Source organism: Haliotis asinina, chromosome 10 (assembly GCF_037392515.1).
Source record: "Haliotis asinina isolate JCU_RB_2024 chromosome 10, JCU_Hal_asi_v2, whole genome shotgun sequence".
NCBI classification, from domain to species: Eukaryota; Metazoa; Mollusca; class Gastropoda; order Lepetellida; family Haliotidae; genus Haliotis; species Haliotis asinina.
In genome coordinates this window covers 34,216,655-34,236,016 of record NC_090289.1, presented here as the reverse complement: position 1 = coordinate 34,236,016, position 19,362 = coordinate 34,216,655, and the positions used below count along the sequence as shown (strand labels likewise).

General features: G+C 42.7%; 1 protein-coding gene across 1 annotated transcript; it reads left to right on the top strand.

The window, feature by feature from the left end:
* The first annotated feature begins 6,986 nt into the window (after window positions 1-6,986).
* On the top strand, window positions 6,987-18,467 carry LOC137298144 (uncharacterized). The gene is made up of 6 exons (XM_067830254.1): window positions 6,987-7,090; window positions 10,252-11,324; window positions 12,160-12,224; window positions 13,865-13,973; window positions 14,823-14,885; window positions 15,823-18,467. Exons 2-6 carry the CDS (start codon window positions 10,253-10,255, stop codon window positions 16,494-16,496), a joined length of 1,983 nt encoding a protein of 660 aa, XP_067686355.1. The 5' UTR covers window positions 6,987-7,090; window position 10,252; the 3' UTR covers window positions 16,497-18,467.
* The last annotated feature ends 895 nt before the right edge of the window (window positions 18,468-19,362 follow it).

Genomic DNA, 19,362 nt, shown 5'->3' with positions numbered 1-19,362 from the left:
GTTCAAAACATTTGTGAATAATGTGTCAAAAAGAAATTATATGACATTCGCATGCCTGTCACGGATTTTTCGAGGAAAAAAGAAAGATACGCACATACATTTTCCACAGTTTATATTGAAATATTTTGACAGCAATCGTCATACATTCCTATGCTGGAATCGCGTTCATTATGTCGAGGTTGTTGTGTACTTAGCGCAAACGCATCGCAAAACGTGTTAGTAAACATTTGTCATAACATTGTAAGCGATGCATGAAAGGGGTGCATGCAGAAAAAAAGTTTTCATGCACGTGCCATGTATCGGAAACATGAATAGAACCACTGACTAAAAAGTCCAAACGAAATTCATCATTTCATTACGATGTAAACAAAGATTTAAAAAAAGCCAAAATTGAATGCTACTTTCCGAAATTTATCATGCTCAATAGGAGACATTGCTTGTGTGAGATCAAACGATAACTCCTGGGAGATATCGTTTCGGCAGTACATTTTGTACAATGCTAAGACGTCATGAACTTGATGATGTCACAACGATATGACTTCGCTGAACTGCAAGTCTAATGGTCGTTCAGTGCTGAGAGATGTACAGCGTTCACTGAAAAATAACGAAGAATGATTTTTGATGATAAATAGAATCTCACTCTCGTGTTGGCTGACATCAGTTATATTAACACTCGTTGATAAAGGTAAAACTATCCCTGTCAAGTCTAGGAATTTTGTAACTTTATCAATTCGAGTGGATATAAATGATATCAGTAGACACTTGGGTGAGATTCCCTACATATCGCCATTGGAATCAGGTGAAGAATGTGAGTCCCAGTCTCCCTGACCCTTCAGCGTCCACTACAGCACCATATCTCTATTATGGCATCAATATACTTCAGTTCGACCCAAGACCGTCCAAGAATTAAAAGACCATGAGCGACCACTTCGATCCTGCTCAGGGCCGACTCATCCGGCTCTTTCACCAACGTCACCGTTGCCGTCACCACAGCAACGGACACTGCAGGATGGGTGCCTAGTCTTTGAGGATTTACGACCCAAAGCATCAGAAATTGTCTGAGAATTCAAGCATATCGACCAGAAGTTGGACCTGTCCTACCGTGACTACATTGACAACGAGTCCAGTTGTGCAAAAGGGCGTAGTGAGTGTCATGGCGGCGGTGGGGGTGGACGTGGCTTGGGCGTGGGAAGATATCCTACACGAGTAGATCAGATATCAGAGATAGTGGTGGTTGAAGGCAATCTCTACTTCGACCAAATCTTACGATCTCACCTCCTCCCACTTAATAACAGCCCTCGATACATCTTGTGTAGCAGGTGGCCATCTCGCCAATGTAAACGTCATTGTCCTACCCTGGCCTTCTAAGCTGTATGCCCTGAATCCATTCCAGCATCTATGGGACGAACTTGATCGGCGCTTCCGCAGACGTCACCTTCGTCCTCAGACACTGGCAGAAATTGCTAAGTATTGCAGGAGGAATGGCGAAGAATTCCTTCAAAGGCATTGTCTAACAGTGATGGGGAGGTGTCCCCATGTACTGACCTTAACGCTACTTTGTGGCCACTTGGAGCGGATTAATGCTGACAATGATAATACCGAATATGATTATCTTTCATTTATGTTCAAGTTTATTCGACCTTTATGCACTTAAATACTTTTAATACATTTCCATATTTGTATCTCTGCGCATGGGTTTCTTTTTTCAACAGGACGTTGGAAGATGGGATAGAATCTGCCAATCACATGTCCGTGATGAACTCCACTTTGAATAATACTGTTCATTACTTGAATGCCCTTAGACATCAGCTTCTTCCCCAATATTTCAGTAAGCATCCTGATATCAAACGGTTTGTTTATCTAATAAAATGTGACTATTTATCAATTGACTCTAAAGTTGCCAAATGTATCAAAACTGGACTTTGTTCAATGTTTTGAATGCATCAATATGCTGTACGTTCTCAGTGTCACTACATGTGAGTTTTGAGAAAAATATTTCTGTTTTGTGCTGGTCTAGTGCTTAATTAAGAACCTTGGCGCAACAGCCCTCAAGAACGTCCACAAACAAGCCCTTTAGTCGCTTCCAATAATGTTTATGATTACAACTGACTTACTGGCCCATTATGACTTAAAGACACCCGTTATCGGCTTTAGCTCTAACAGCTAATACGACAATGCAACAGTGGTCATAAATACGGTTCTCATCAATAAGTCTTAAACACACATTGACAGGTAAACCTTATTTTCCGTGGGTCAGTGAGTCTGTGATGTTGTCATCCATTCCATGATAATGGCTGGATGTTTGACACGGATCACGGTAATCCCAATCGGATTAGTAGAAGTTATATATAACGCGCTACACGCTACAAGGCAGCATCATTCGACGCCGCTGTTGGGTCGCCTTAACGGTGAGCTTTTTGGTGAGTGCTAAGCTAAAATTGATTGATTCATTATCATTCATTCATTCATTCATTCATTCATCTATTTATTATGGTATACTCTTGCTCGGGCATCCCCTCTTATTACCATTGAAAGTAAGCAAATTAGTGTGTGAGTTTTACGCCGCACTAAGCAATATTCCAGCTATATGTAAAAATAATCGACCCAGGACCAGACAATCCAGCGGTCTGTAAAAATAGTCGAGTCAGGACCAGACAATCCATTGATCAACAACATGAGCATCGATCTGCGCAACTGGGAACCGATGACATGTGTCAACCAAGTCAGCGAGCCTGACCACCAGATCCCGTTAGTCGCCTCTTACGACAAGCATAGTCGCCTTTTATCTAAAGCATAGGTTGCTAAAGGCCTATTCTACCCCAGACCTTCACGCGCAACCAAAATTAATAGCACCAATTAGGGAATACAGTTTGCTTTAACGTTATAATACTTCAGGGCGAAAGTATGCCTTTTTACACTACACGTTTGTAGAGCATTTGTGTTTCATTTCTGACGTGCCAAATTCGTCGATGGTAGTACATCAGTAAATGTGTCAACTCGTTACGCCTAAGAATTGAGTTCGATTTCAATTTTAAGGCATACTATGTGTACATTCTATTGGCATCGTTAGCAGAATTTTATACCACAGTATTCTGTAACAAATCTTAAAACATTGCACTATTTTGTGCCCTGTCTTGCGAGTTTGGAGCCGTGAAGGCCCGGGTTAGAATTGATGTTCAGTAACCCTTTGCTTGTTGTAAGAGGTGACTAACGGGATTGGGTGATCATCCTTGGTTCACTCATATCATCAGTTCCCAATTTGCACAAATCGATGCTTATGCTGTTGATCACTGAATTGTGTGGTTCAGATTCTATTAATTACATACCGCCGTCATATAGCTAGAATATCGCTGAGTGCGGGGTAAAGCTAAACTCACTCACTCACTTTCATGTTTGACGATATGTTCTGTGGTATGTATGCTTACCTTTTAATGTTTCTGACGGACAGGGTAGGTCCTTTCCGAAGTCTGTACTGCAGATTATCCAGAATGTCATCAGAAGGCGAAACCAAGCAGGTTTCTTTCTCTCGCATGTCCGGCGACCTCTCCTTGGGCGCGAGATTTACAAGACGCCGTTCCACGTTCCGAGGTATGGCTCGGTCTGTGATGGAAATGCTGACACTCCATAGAGCCAACAAAGCAGATCAGAATTCATGTCAGCAAAGACGTTTATATGAAAATACTTTCAAAATGGAACCCGCTGAGGGGAATTACTTTTCTGTGAATGTCGTTGAACGCCAGGTGAGACGGGCTCTGGAAGTTCATTTAGCAGACCAGAAGTACGATGCCTCGGAAGCCAGTGCTCTAACTGAACGCATTACGAACGAGATTAAGGCGATCACAAAAAACTGTAATTTTCCACGTTATAAAATTGTTTGCAAGGTGATGCTGGGACAAAATGGAAGCCAGGATATACAGGTTGCCAGCAGATCGATATGGGACTCAAAAACTGACAAATGCGCATGCGTCACGTACAAGAATTCATCCCTATTTGCCGTGGCGTTAGTGTATGGCGTGTACTTTGAATAATAAAGGTCAAAGTTTCAAGACATCTTAACTGGTCATGTTTGTTGTTGTTGTTTTGTAGAGTTCGTCAAGTCGTGGGGGACTTTGGGTAGCCTAATGGTTAAAGTGACTATTTGTCACGCTGAAGACCCGGGTTTGATTCAAAATATGGGTTCAATGATTGGAGCCCATTCCCGGTGTTCCCGGAACGCAGGCATGTTATTAACAGCCTAAACGCATTCCTCCCGTTTGCTTGCCTAAGAAATGAATCTATGTCGTCCAGCGTTAATCAAAACTCATGTTTCTGAAAAACGTGGACTCACAATATGCACGGTATCAGTAAACTTGAGCTACGTCCATAACGAACACGGTTTAAACGAACCAGTGGCTATAGGCAGGGAGCCTATATAGAGGGGGAGAAGAAACTCCTCGAAAAGCCGCTGAACGTGTGTCTCGGATCGTTACGTAACCAGTGTAGCCAATATGGTGCCAGCGTAGTATTTAAGATTGAGCCCGGTTTATAACAGCTGATTAAGTTCGTTGAATGTTGTACCAACTGAAATCCTACATGTAGTAGACAGGTTAACTATTTTGTCACTTCAGTTTAAGTCAAATAATTGGTATTAATGTCCGTATTAGGGCAGTACATTTGTAGTACAGTTTCAAGTTGGTATGTTATAGCTCACTGGCTTCTATTCTCGATTCACAGCGAAGACTTAATTGGCCGATAAAAATTTCTTTCACACATTCGTAGAAGGAAAACATACCTTTAGTTGAAAGGAATTTGCAAGTAATAGTGACAGTTTTATGACTTTAAAATCATTAGGGTGTAATTGAGGTGTGTGAAAAAAATGACATTTCGTCGATGTGTTCTGATCCGCCATTGGTGTGCTACATGCCATTGTTCGAGTGTTTCTAGTTATTCCTTCAAAAAAATCTTTCACATACACCTGTAATTCATATGAGGGGAATATACTATCAAGTGAAATGTGTTTGAAATGTGATAGTGATAGGTTCATAATCTAAGAAAGAATGTTAGGATGTATTTGAGGTGTGTGACAAATATGACATATTGATCTGACTCGCCATTGATGCTGGAGGGTTATAGTTCCATAACTTCTTTTTTTCTAGTTGATCTTATTATTTGACAAAACTTGAAAGGTGTTTTAGAACGCTTTTTGACAGTTTTACACTTTATTCTTGAGGGCAGTGTGACAGTGTCACTTAACATTTTGTTAACGTCCATTCCATTCCCCACGTGCAATAAGATATCTGAATTAATTATTAATGTAAACAAAAATGCCTCAAAGTAGATTTTTAACACGTGTTCTCGCGATACTTTAATGCTTGCTCTTAATTCTTACTATAATTCATTCATTGTAAAATTCCAACTGATACAATAAACTGGCTGAAGTTCTGTTAAACACAACTGAAGTTGCGCTGGGAACGAGCCATGTCACTGTGTGCGTTGGAGCATGGCGAGGCACACATTAATTAGTTCAAATGGTAAAGAAAGCAAGCCAGTAACCTATCCCTGTTGTAGAGTATCCCTGCTATAACTAACTGCTTATTGACACCTCCAGTTGTTACGATATATTTTAGTCGCATAACGATCTACGGTTATGTTGAACTGAATTAATGGTCTCTTTGTCTTATAACCGTACTTTGCTGTATTGCATTCATGCTTGGGGCCTGAAGATCCTGGTTAGAACTGATCTTCAGTAACTCCACGCCTGTCGTAAGAGGCGACTAACGGGATGGGGTAGTCAGGCTCGCTGACTTGGTTGACACATGTCATCATCATCCCAGTTGCTCATGTTGTTGATCACTGGATTTTCTGGTCCAGACTCGATTAATTTACAGACCATATAGCTGGAATGTTTGCTGAGTGAGGCGTTAAAACAACAAACCAAAGAACAAAGCCTGTGGTCAAGAGTGTAACCTCCATGTGACTGTATGACGCTCCGTGTAAGTTTCCTGATCCTCTGAAGGGGCAGTCTACGCCATTTGTCGTGTAAAGCAGCTTCCAGGTGGGCCAGGTTCCTTACAGGAAGATCCCTTTGTTGCACATAACTCCCTGTCATCCCCCTGATATGATCCAAAGGGTTGAGACCGGGGCTCATTCAATCGTGGGATATGTCAGGGGGCGCTTAACTAAGTTCTGATATGTTAATCTGCGGTTTCAAGGTTGTATATAATGTCACCCGATAATCACGGGGATAGGATTTATTTTTTTTCATTGGAAGCCAGTTGACCTGAAATAATTAGATCATCATTTATAAACATGTGAATGAGTTCGATGGTTCTAACAAATAGTCCAACAATATCACTTCGGGGGACACGCGGTGGGATAGCTTACACCTTATATAAGTGACTGAGACGCCCAGTCGCCACAGGGAATATCCGGCTTAGCTGATACGTGTCAACTTAACGCAAATGCATAGATCAATACTCATGATGTCAATCACTGGACTGCCTGGTCTAGTCTTGATTATTTACACACCGTATAGTTGGAACATTGGTGAGAGACTTTTGTAGATTAATACTGATAATGTCAAATTGGGCTTGTTTGGTCCAGACTCGATTATTTCAGACTGTCGCCATACACCTTAAGTGCAACGTTAAACAACAAACCAACCCTCAAATAGCTGGAATCAACGCTCGCAGTCCACAGTTAACGTACAGTCTAAATTTATTAACAATATTCAGAGCAACCAAGAGTGTAACCAAGAGTGTATATTAATTTTTTGCGGGTAAAATATGTTAAAATGGGAAATAATTGTCGTGTGAAGTGTTAATGGTGGGTTTGGTTTACTGTCAAGATATTACGACTTCCATTTTTATATCAATTCATGGATTGATTCTCATGGAACATTATAATTAATAATATAAGGCCCTGTGGGTTGTAAGGAAATGATGTGTGAGCTAGGCATATTTTACATGGGTTTCGTGCAATAACAGCCTGCCTTCGCGTGCATCTGTACATACAAAGGGGGGTAACTCTCATTATTCATACTCGTATAGGATTTGAGTTCGGGACATCACGGCGAGGAGAGAGGTGTTGAGCACGCCTAGACGATTCAAAGGTTTGGAATATTTTACATTTGTACTATTTTGTAGTTTCAGTGTCTCCAAACACAGTGTTGTTTATGCGTTCAACGCAATTCATCATTCAGATTCATATCAAACGCCACCTGTGGCTCCTGTGTCAGGAATTGAGTGTGTTGCTTCCAGTTGCTTACCTCAAAATATACATCGACACCAAATAACCGATGTCATTTTCTTTACACATCAATGGAAGTGTAATAACATCGGGGGGACATTCATGACCGGAAGTGACGTCACAATCCCTGATCACAGACTAACCACCCCTCACACGCACATTCACACCCTCGCGCGCAGTCACTGACTGCATCTTCATAAAAATCAAAGATCAGCGGTTATTAAAATGGTAATCTACCTGCATCATGCCCAATGACATCAATTTGAGCAGGGGGCAATCCCCCGCACTGTTGCGGGGATCGTTGTTTTTCAGTTCCTGGAATCGAAAGTGAAAGTAGAAATTGGCTACGTTAGTCAGTCATATGTTTGGTATAATGACACAAATACTCACCAGACCTTGATAAATATAGTACTGTCAAAGTATTTCATTCAATAGCCTGTACCCAGAAAAATGTATGGTGCCCTTCGCAATGAAAGTGAGTGAATGAGTGAGGGAGGGAGTGAGTGACTGAGTTGAGTTTTAAGCCGCACTCAGCAATATTCCAACTATATGGCGGCGGTAAATAATGGAGTCTGGACCAGACAGTCCAGTGATTAACAACATGAGCACTGATTACACTGTTGGGAACCGATGACATTTGTCACCGAAATTACCAGACCTGACAACCCGATCCCGTTAGTTGCCTCAAGCGTGGGTTACTATTCCGGATCTTCACGGGTCCGTAGTGAAAGAGTGTGACGAATGTTTTGTTGACAATACCAGCAGGGCCTACGATCAATAAAATCATTACATGTACATGCATAACTGGAAGCTTGTAGGCGATTGATGTGTACTGATTCGGGATGCAATCTCCCACATCTATGTGTGGTCTGCCTTTTATGAGAGTTCCTACTCAATGAAGAGACACAACTCGGAGATAACGTATAAGTTTCACTCAAAATAACAAGCTTGACTAACTCATTTCAAAACTGCTAACAGTCGTAGTAGCAGTGCTGGTTATTTATTACTCACAATGTGCCGACCGCCGACCTCAGCTGGAATAGCACTAACCTCACTGACACTCAGATCGATGATTGTTGCTCGTCAATCGATCAATAATCGATTATAATCGTAAGCATACCACAACAAACGCACGCGAGAACCATATTTCATATTTTTTAATCTCCCAAGCCAATCAATAATCGCTGACGTAAGCGAGCTCGTTAGAAAAACCAATAGCTTTGTTGATTTACTGTACCTGACTTGTGTCCATGAATCTGACCCGTGTTGAATTTATTAAAAGCTGACATATGGTCACTAAACTATCCACAGCAGTGTTAATACGATGTGAATGACGTATGAGTATAGAAAACCTTTGAAGACAGTAATGGGATATAACAGATACTATCACAACATGCTCTGCTACGATCAAAAGTGATGCATCGTTTACAAAATATCAAATTTCAGTAAACTGTAGTCCGTGTGGTACAAAAGCGGACCGATGAATTGCAATCAAACTTGAGAACTAATAAACATATAATGCACAATGAAACGCTGGTCATAGTAAAACCATCAGACCAGCTCTGTGGATTTCTTTGCAGAATTTGTATCCTAAAAATAAGAATGTTGTCTACAAAGTATCATTGAAATATTGACACAGATCTGTTCGTATTTGTAACGAGGGAGGAGTTCAGAGTAATTCAGGTGTGCGAGAAGAACGTGCTGAGGTGCTGCCAAATGTCATTCGTAACTACTCGTCTCTTTCCGTGACCTACAAGAAGACTCGTACCCCTCTCGTAGGCCATCATTGCCAAACCAATCAAATCACGCGTAGTAAAACGCATTTCAAAACATGAAAATGGCGGAACCGTCGAACTTTGAAACTTTACTAAACTATACCAAGCACAATTTGAACATAAACTATGAGCTAAAGGATGGACAACTTCCAACACTGAAACATATTTGCAAAGGGAATGACCGTATTGCTGTTTTGCCCACGAGATGTAGGAGCCATGTTTGGAAATTCAGAGTTTTCTTTCCTTGATAATAGTACTAGACTATTTTCATCCCCATGCCCTTTTGCGCTTAGACAGGACCCAGTCGTAACATGGCCAGGAGAGGGGTACGAGACGCCATCCGGCTTGCTGGAATGACACGAGTAGTCACGACATTGTGACTATAACATCTTCTGTGCATATTGTATGGATCTCTACATCGAAGATGAAGTCCACATACTATTTACTTGTTCAAAATATTCTGCAAACCTAACGGAATATTTACCTCTTTTGTGCCAAACAAATGTAACTTACTCAAACTTATTTGTTCACAAAATCCACTATCAAATCGCGATCATTATTTTTAAAGCATGTATTTGAAGCACGTCGTTCTTAATTATTAATTTCTTTTCTTCATATCAAATCCACCTGACAAAATAATATGTTGTGGTGTAGTTGTACCCTAGGTCACATGGCCTGCAGTATTGAATAAACCAGTCTTGGTCTGAATGGCAAGATCCACAGTTAACCTGTTCTATACAGTCTCCTCGGACACGTGTCCTCTCTCGGACACGTGGATGTTCCTCCCTATGCAAAGATAGTCTGATATTTCGATAATGACAACCGTGTCACCGAGTATTTTATCTTTATTAGTTTTACCACGGCTTTCTAAGGGCTGTCCGTGTGGATCACATGCTTTAAGTATCCCTCCAACAAGAGTACATTGGTGTCTCTCCAAGGACCGAAAGCCATGAGTACTCAATGCTATTTAGAAATAATGATCAAATGTAATAAAGATCGGTGGAACGGGATAGCCTAATGGTTAAAGTGTTCGCTCGTCACGCTGAAGACCCAGGTGTATCCACATGGATACAATGTGTGAGGCCCATTTCTGGTGTCTCTCGTGGTATTACTGGAATAATGCTAAGAGCTGTGTAAAACTAAACCCATTCCCTCAAAAGTAACATGAGGGATACCACTTTCTCTGTACCACGTGTCAGAAGGATACACAACGTTCGTGATGAACTATGCCTTTGCCTTGTATTTTCAGAATGGACCCATTCCCAAAGTGTGTGATGTGCAACACCTCCTTCAGGTACAGAGGACCGCAGCCGCACCTGCTTCCATGTCTACATCCTGTATGTGAGGACTGCCTCGCGTCATGGAAGCTCAAAACACTAGTCTGCTCCGTTTGCCTGATGAGCCATGACATACATAAAGGGCATTTCCCTGTCGATGAGGTCATCCGTGCTGAGGTCTTCCACTTGACCTCAAAACATCGACCGTCAGAGTTCCTGTGTACGAATGAAGAGGATGGAAACCAGGCTGTGTGCTGGTGTAGCGAATGTGTGGACTTTTTCTGCGAGCATTGTCAGGTGTTGCACGCAGGTATCAAAACCACCAGGAGCCATAGGACAGTACTGATCCCTGACCTGTCGGAGAACGTCAAAGGGTCGCAGAGGGAGTGTGACAAGCACCGCCAGAGTCTAAACATCTTTGACAGCAACTGTGACTGCTTCATCTGCTCCCGATGTTTCTACGAAGACCACGTTGGTCACAGTACACTTAATGCAGAAAAGTTTCTTTCTACTGAAGAAGAGGAGTTGAATATTAGTTTGAAAACTACTACTGGTAAAAAGGATGAGATTGACGTGGCAACAAGCAATGTCAATGGACAGACTCGTATTATTAATGAGAAAGCCGTGTCCCTTAAGGAGACTGTCCAGCACACTTTTTCAGAATTGAAAACTTTGATAAATCAGCGGGAGAAGGAGGTGCTCCTGGAGGTGGATCAGCTTTTAGACTCCATGAGGAACATCAATGACAGTCGACGTCCTGTCCTGAAGTCATCGGAGACATGCTGCCAGACAGTTCTTGACTACATCAAGAAGACTCTCCTATACGCCTCACCGTCCCACCTCCACAAACTGAAGAGTTCCATCGCACAGGCGTGTGAGTCCTGTGTAGAACTTGATGTTCCCTTTGTCCACAAGAATGAGTCATTGGTCATGTTCTCAAAACAGGGGTTACAGGATGTAAAGTCCCTTATTTCATGCTTCGGAAGTTTCTTTGTTTCTGTCAAGGACAAGGATCAAGTAACCGAGACGCTTTCGTTCAGTTCAGGTACGTCATGTCTCCATCTGTAAATGACTTGATAGGGTTAAATTGCCCAGCATAATACATTCAAAAGTCCATTTACTTGTATTCAAAGGGTATCGGTGGACCACAATGGTGACCCAATTACATTCTAAGTTGAGGGGAAAATGTGTACTGAGGTGAGGTGAAATGGGGTTTAAAAGTCGTACTTAACAATATTTTGCTCATATGACGACGTGCATGCATGTGTATGTGTGGCTGCTTATAACATACACACATACATGCATGCATGCATGCATCCATCCATACATCCGTCCATCTGGGAGAGAAGAGGTCTAGAGCAGCCCATACGTGTTGTAAGAAACGACTAACGAGGTCTGTAATGAACGAGCCTGGGGCCCGTTTCACAAAACTCTCGTAAGCCTAACGTCTCGTAACTTTTCTCGTAGCATCTGTACCTGGCATACTGTAACATAGGAGGTGCAAAGGCTAAGAGAAAAGTTACGAGACCTTAGGCTTACGAGAGTTTTGTGAAACGGGCCCCTGGACCAGATAACCCAGTGATCAGCATCATGAGCATCGATCAAGTCCACTTGGATACGATGAAATGTGTCAACAATGTAAGCTAGTCTGGCCAGCCGATTCGTGAGTCACTATGACGACCAGCAGGGTTTGATGAAGAACAATTGTAACCCGGATGTTCACGGGTTTCTTGTGCAGTGGAAAAACCGGATGCTCCGGAAGTGTTCATCCGTCCACGTGTCTGTTTATGGCAGCGCAGTGTGTGTTTAGATTGATGACACAAAAATATCAGAGGATGTAGTGATTCAAATGAATATTCCATGGTTTGGTTATTGTACAGGTCGTGAACTATGGCTAGAATCTACTGTTGCACAACTTCGGGACCAGAAATTAAAACTAACTAAGGTAATGTATACCCGTTTGCATTTTTTCAGTTTTAACAACAACAACATCATCATCATCATCATCATCATCATCAACAACAACAACAACAACAACAACAACAACATTCGTTCGCCCTACGGTCCAATACGGTCGCGCTTGGCACTTAGTAGCAGCTTTGAAAGTACAATTCCGTCAGGGTGATAAGGGGTAGCGCATTGAGCACACTTGATGTATGGACTATTGCGCACTGTATGTATCCACATTATTTTATTATTACATGAACGAACGATTTGAACAGTCATCGTTTTGTGTCACGTTTGCCAGTCTTAAACGGGCAGTGAGCGAAATAGTTTCCAAATTTTGCTAGCCAGTCTGGTTACAATGTTTCTATGCACACAAAATTATTCTATAGCCCGAAATTTGAATGGAGAAACTTTCACGAAGGTAAGCTGCTAATAATATCATGGACATTTTTATCAGGGCCATAATTCTGCATGTGTAAAAGTGTATTATAACTTGGAGAAGGCTTTTGATAGTGTCGGGATATCGGGCCAGAATGCTATTTCGCACAGTTACCGTGTGTAAGTCTCAAAAGTGTATATTATTATCCACTATCCTAACTAACATGAAACAGTAAAGCATTATGAACTGGTGACACATTCACATGTATCATGTACCCATGCATTCGTCCCTCTCGTGTATCCCTCATCCACATGTACCAGCTCTCCACGTGTATCAGTCACGTGTACCAGCTCTCCACGTGTTTTAGTCATATGTACCAGCTCTCCACGTGTGTCAGTCACGTGTACCAGCTCTCCACGTGTTTTTGTCACATGTACCAGCTCTCCACGTGTGTCAGTCACGTGTACCAGCTCTCCACGTGTATCAGTCACGTGTACCAGCTCTCCACGTGTATCAGTCACGTGTATCAGCTCTCCACGTGTATCAGTCACGTGTATCAGCTCTCCACGTGGTCACGTGTACCAGCTCTCCACGTGTATCAGTCACGTGTATCAGCTCTCCACGTGTATCAGTCACGTGTACCAGCTCTCCACGTGTATCAGTCACGTGTATCAGCTCTCCACGTGTATCAGTCACGTGTACCAGCTCTCCACGTGTATCAGTCACGTGTACCAGCTCTCCACGTGTATCAGTCACGTGTATCAGCTCTCCACGTGTGTCAGTCACGTGTACCAGCTCTCCACGTGTATCAGTCACATGTACCAGCTCTCCACGTGTATCAGTCACGTGTACCAGCTCTCCACGTGTGTCAGTCACGTGTACCAGCTCTTCACGTGTATCAGTCACGTGTACCAGCTCTCCACGTGTATCAGTCACGTGTATCAGCTCTCCACGTGTGTTAGTCACATGTATCAGCATCTCTCCACGTGTATCAGTCACGTGTATCAGCTCTCCACGTTTGTTAGTCACATGTATCAGCATCTCTCCACGTATCAGTCACTTGTATCAGCTCTCCGCGTGTATCAGTCATCCACGTGCATCGTGTCACTCACCGGTCCTTCAATGCCACGTCCAGAATAAAACTCTCAGATCAAATTTCTGCAATAATCGTTCGCTCCAGTATGTTCGTCAATAAGATCACTGGCCGAAGGCTATATTCTGTAATTCTGTAATTTTTATGTCCCAACATTTGTGTCCAGGAGGTGAGTGAACTGAAAGATAAGTTTCAAGACGGTGTCCACGTTGCCAATGACCTCGACGAAGAAGTAGCCAGACTCAAGTCATTCGTGGTGCAGAAAGATCCGGAAGGTGAGTTTACGAGAATGTTCTTTTCTGTGTAATGTGCCATAATGGGGTTGACAAGTTATAAAGCACTTGCTGGATTTAAGTTCAAAATGGTCATCAGGTGACGGCTTGTTTTGTTTGTTTGCTGTTTATTGCCGCATACAGCAATAATCCGTCTCTAGGGCGGCGTTCTGTCAAATCGAGTGTGGACCAGACCATCCAGTGGTCAGCAGCATGAGAATCGATCTTGGCAATTTAGTGATCAACAACATAAGCATCGATCTGCGCCATGTGTGTCAACCAAGTAAGCAAGACTGACCACCCGTTAGTCGCCTCTTCTGACAAGCATGGGTCGCTGAAGATCAATGCAAACCAGGGTCGGCAGCTACCGCTGGACCGTAACTACCGTAGGGCCTCAAATGGGCAAGGGGCGCAAGTCAGGGAATGTTTTTCGTTGGAAAGCAGGTTGATCACTCGTGCGCATGGAAAGTTGCTGAAATAGGTCACCACCATCAATAATTGTGTCTAGATGCTTACTTGAGAATCTTTAGGTTACCAGAAAGCAATTATCTTAATATTCCTTTTATGAGCGTCAGTTATTCAAGCTGCCAATGGTTAACCCATGAAGATCAGGGTTAGAATTGACCTTCAGCAACCCATGCTTGTCGTAAGAGGCACTAACGGGATCGGGTGTTCAACCTCGCTGACATGCTGTCCATGCTGTTCATCGCTGGATTGTCTGGTCCAGACTCGATTACTCACGGACCTCCGCAATAAAGCTGGAATATTGCTGAGTGCGACTTTAAACCACAAACTAATAATCAAACAACTATACTTGCACAAGGGGTATTACCTTCTATTGTACATTTTCAGGAGTTGCTCGGGGCATGTTTCTTCATGCTGTCCGGGGAATCCCGGACCTTCGAATCGTAAAATGTAAGTACTTACGAACAAATTCCGAAGGTCAATATCAGATAAAGAGTTTGAATTCCTTAACCTCAGAGGTAGTTGATCTCAATGTCTCTACAGTCTTTCCATCCCACAATCTCGTCTCCTTATAACTCAATACGTTATGTTTTCACTGCCATCAGATTTCACGGATACTACTTTTAACACGGTGTAAAAACTGACGTTTTCGGTATTAAATTGTCATTACTTGTTTGAACAATGAAGAATACAGTGTGCGTTGTATTACAGCACATGGGATAGTACATAATAGTTCTGTTAGTCATTCTATATGACATTATGGTTTTCATTATCAAAGTTTTTGTTTGTTGTTTAACACCACTCTCAGCAATAGTCAGTCTGTATGGCGGTGGTCTGTAAATTATCGGGCCGGGACCAGACAATCCAGTGATCAAAGTCATGAGCATCGATCAACTCATCTGGGATACGATGACATGCTTCAACCACGTCAGCAAGCCTGACCACTCTACCCGTCTGTCGCCTCTCCGGAGCATGGGTGGGTTGCTGAAGAGCAGAATGGACTCAGGGCGACGAAGTATTTCTGGAACTGATCAAAACGGATTCGAATTGGACACGTTACTGCCTCTGTGGTATTTTGGATGGTGCCAGAGGGTACAAGCCCGGCGCATCGATCCCGCCAAAGATGTTAAAAGATGATGGAACGTTTTGTTCCCCTGCCTGGCGTTCTGCATTACTGTTTATATGTCAGGGGGAGGGGTCTAGGGTGTCAGTTTACAGTGTCTCAGTGAAGTATCATTGTTGAAATACTGACTTACTGGCCAAACAGCGCTAACGTGTGTGCATCGTACCCAAACATAGTAGATCGTTACTCACAATATCGATCTTTCGAGAGCTTCAATATTGCCCAGTGCATTCTTAGTCAATAGTAAATATGTTAATGATACAGGTCCAACGATGATGCTGGACGTGGAAAGAGCATCCACGAAAAGGGTGCACATCAATGAGAAAGGTGTCCTCGTGAACTATGAGAAACCGGGAGGAGGACATCCATCTTACTCAAAGAGGAAGAGCTTCAAGAACTACCGTGGCACCTGCAGCACCTCCCCTCTGCCCTCTAGTGGCCTGGTGTACTGGGAGGTGGAGGCGGATGTGGAACTGGACAAGCCTCTGGTTGACCAGAAGCTTGTGTTGGAGATCGGGGTGTGTGGAGAAGAAGTGATGGATATTGCTTACTTTGTTGGCAATCAACCCAACTCGTGTAGCCTCAACCTGGCTCATAATGGACGTGACAACAAAGTAGTTTTACACATAATGCAGAACGGACAGTTTCCGCTTTACATGCAGAACATTCTTTACAACAGGGGAGGTGTGGTTAAGAGGCTGAGGTATGGAGTCTTGGTCAGTGTGGACAGAAGGTCTGTTAACTTCATCGACATCAACCACCGGAAGATGTTGGCATCGGGACGTCTTGTCAGTGTGGAGCCCAATACGAGGATGTGGCCTATGTTTGGAGTGTATGCCGGCAACGCCAAGGTGGCCATGAAGCTAGTCAGTGGAGGTGATGTTCAGATGGAGGACTGGAAAAAGAATCTGATTTGGGAATCACAGTCCCATGTGTAAATGAATTTCTTGAGATTACTCATCGTCGGTATGTATCTACGTCATCTTTGTGCAAGGGATTTATGCACTAGGGAAGACGCACGTACCATACACCTAAAACAGAAATGTCTCTTTAAATACTCACTTGGAAAATTAGAAACGTGGCATTTGACAACAAGGATTTTGTTTCATGATTTTCATTTCCACAGAACAATCTTCTTTTTAAGTCTTCTGTCTGAAGTCTGAGTGTCGTTAAAAACAGGACCCCGTTCCGTGAAACGATCGTTGCTACGACAGTCGGAAGTATGGGCGATCACATCAGCGCTTAGATCGCTTTTTGAACGGGGCGTTCATGCCCTAACTGCGTGAAGTCCTGAAATCTTCATTTGTGGATATCACATCAGGTAGACTCCTTTGTTACCGTGGAGTGTGTATTTGTATTTGTGGCTGCTTTCCGTAGTAGAGATGGACATTTGGAACTGGAATGCTGACATCTGATGGCATCATCGTTCAGAATTTAGTCAGTTTATTTTAACGCTGATTTTAGCAATAATCCAGCAATAACGCGTTGGGGGACAAAAGAAATAAGCCGAATGAATGCTGTTACCAACTAGCTGCCGTTCCGTCCAGCATTTGAGGTAGGGCGGCTGATTTTTTTACGGTTGATGGTATCAACCATTTGATGCATCCGCTGCCTGGTGGAGGACATGTGTTAACAGAAAGTTATACTTTTACCTCAGGTGTCTTCCAACAGGAAACACGAACAGTTTGAATTCTCCTATCATAGAAACAAATGCTTCTGTTCTTAAAATGGGAATCGTAAAATGGACTTCTTCTCAAAGATCACGTGTAGTGGTTATTGAGACAGTTTTGGGCTATATTTCCAAAGTGTGTATCAAAATGTGGAATTTTCTTGTGAAAAGTGATCGCTCGTTATGCTGTTGACTCGAATTATATTCCCATCGTGGATGTAGCGTAAGATCCGTTTTGGCCTCATTTGCATGTCCGCATGATGGATAACATCATCGTCGGGACTAGGCTCCGTCTGACAAAGCAGACTATTGGTTGCCTTGCAATGCCACTAATTACGGAGCCATATGGGCTTCTGACTGAGATCGGTTTGTGTAGATGGGGCCCGATCCAGTACTGCATGTTTAACGGATTCGGATACAGTTCGGAGACATGTCTATCCAAATGTTAGGAACTTTTTGGTTTACTTTTTCATCTGAATGTTCTTCATGGTTTTTTTAGTTGTCCAGTGTGGGCTGTGAAAGAAGGCGTGCTCCATTGCGTTGGCCTTTAAATTGTTTAATTTACAGCCAGGCGTTGTTTTAGGCGGGGTTTTATTTGTCCCTAAATATGTACCAGTATAGTTTCCATAGGGGTAGTCGTCTCCGTTCATAACTGATACTCAGAATACGTGATAATGTGCATTATTATGTGGAATACTTCAAATGTGGAGTAAACCTCTACTTGCCTATGGAGAAGACCTGGCCCCGGGATAATGAAAGTGCCATCCCGAATATTGCTTATGACGAAATTTGTCTTCGCTCTCAACGTAGGCGCAGTCTTAGGACTTCAGAGTTTCTCAATATTGCAGGGCCCATGTTCTCGAAACGTTCGTAGCCCTAGGAATTCTTAACTTTGATGGTACACAATGTATTAAGAATGAGCTTAAACGTTCGTAAGGCTTCGGAAGTTTCGATAATAGCTAGCCAACTTCGTGATCCTAAATTTAGGACACAGTTTAGTCTTATCTCTAAATTTTAAGAATCAAGACAAACATGGACTTCTGAGACTTTCCCGGGGACAGCTGAACTATGCTGTTGGATTTTCTGTTATATATTTCCTTGACACATCATACTGTTCACACTGACGTCGAAGCACCTCTACCGCGTTTGTCTTGTTTGTATCTACAGTGTGTCATTGTAGTACAGTGTACAGTTGTACAGTGTGTACATTGCTGTTGTCAATAAATGCAGTTTCAGCAGTTTCATTGTCTGTGTATGCATTGTCGTGATAAGTTGTATGTTTAATATAAAGTGCTGCATTGGAATCAGTGAGTGAGTGAGTGAATATGATTTTACACCGCTTTTAGCAACATTCCAGCAATATCACGACAGGGGATACCAGAAATGTGGGCTCCACACATGTATCCATGTGGAGAATCGAACCACGCTGCAGTATGTTGAATGTCTTGTTACGAAGTCATGCTGGAAGAGTATCGTTTTTTACGTCGCTTGTAGCAATATTCCAGCAATATCACTGCAGAGGACACCAAATATGGTCTGCACACATTGTTTCATGTGTGAAGAATCGAAACCGGGTTTTCGTCGAGACAGGCGGACACATTAACAACTAAGCTACCCAATCGTCCAATGTTTGGAAATGTCAGGAAGAACTGTTCACACTACAGTTGAGTGAGTGAGTGAAGACTTCCGTTGCGTTTAGCAATGGTCTGTAATATCACGGCGGGGGACACCAGATACGGGCTTCGCACATTGTACCACGAGGCTAACCCGTTGCCCCTTCATTAGCTGGTGAAGTGCTACATTACATTAGGGCCCAGAGTTGTAAGGGCTGCTTGACCTAAAAAAGCCAGAGTCTAGATTTTCGTAGCTCTCTCAGAGCTTGGATTCATAAGTGCCATACATTAACGTTACTTTATGATTAATCTTAAAGACAGCGTCGAAAACCTAGACCCAGTATTAGACGATAACACTTGGACATTCGCACAACATCCAGCCTACGCTTAAAGCTGTTCATGTGGAATAGTAATGCCCCACAGTCATCTGAATGAGCGGGGCTGAATGTGAGGGATGTTATCCAGAGTTCTAATAATGAGAATCTCGCTTATCGGCGAAAACAAAAAAAACCCCCAAAAACA

What these genes read in the sequence shown, in the direction of transcription:
- LOC137298144 (XM_067830254.1), top strand. Translation starts at nt 10,253, where the DNA reads ATGGACCCATTCCCAAAGTGTGTGATGTGCAACACCTCCTTCAGGTAC. An exon ending in GACGCTTTCGTTCAGTTCAG is followed by an intron (nt 11,325 to 12,159) that starts GTACGTCATGTC and finishes GTTATTGTACAG; the next exon opens with GTCGTGAACTATGGCTAGAA. An exon ending in AGAAATTAAAACTAACTAAG is followed by an intron (nt 12,225 to 13,864) that starts GTAATGTATACC and finishes ATTTGTGTCCAG; the next exon opens with GAGGTGAGTGAACTGAAAGA.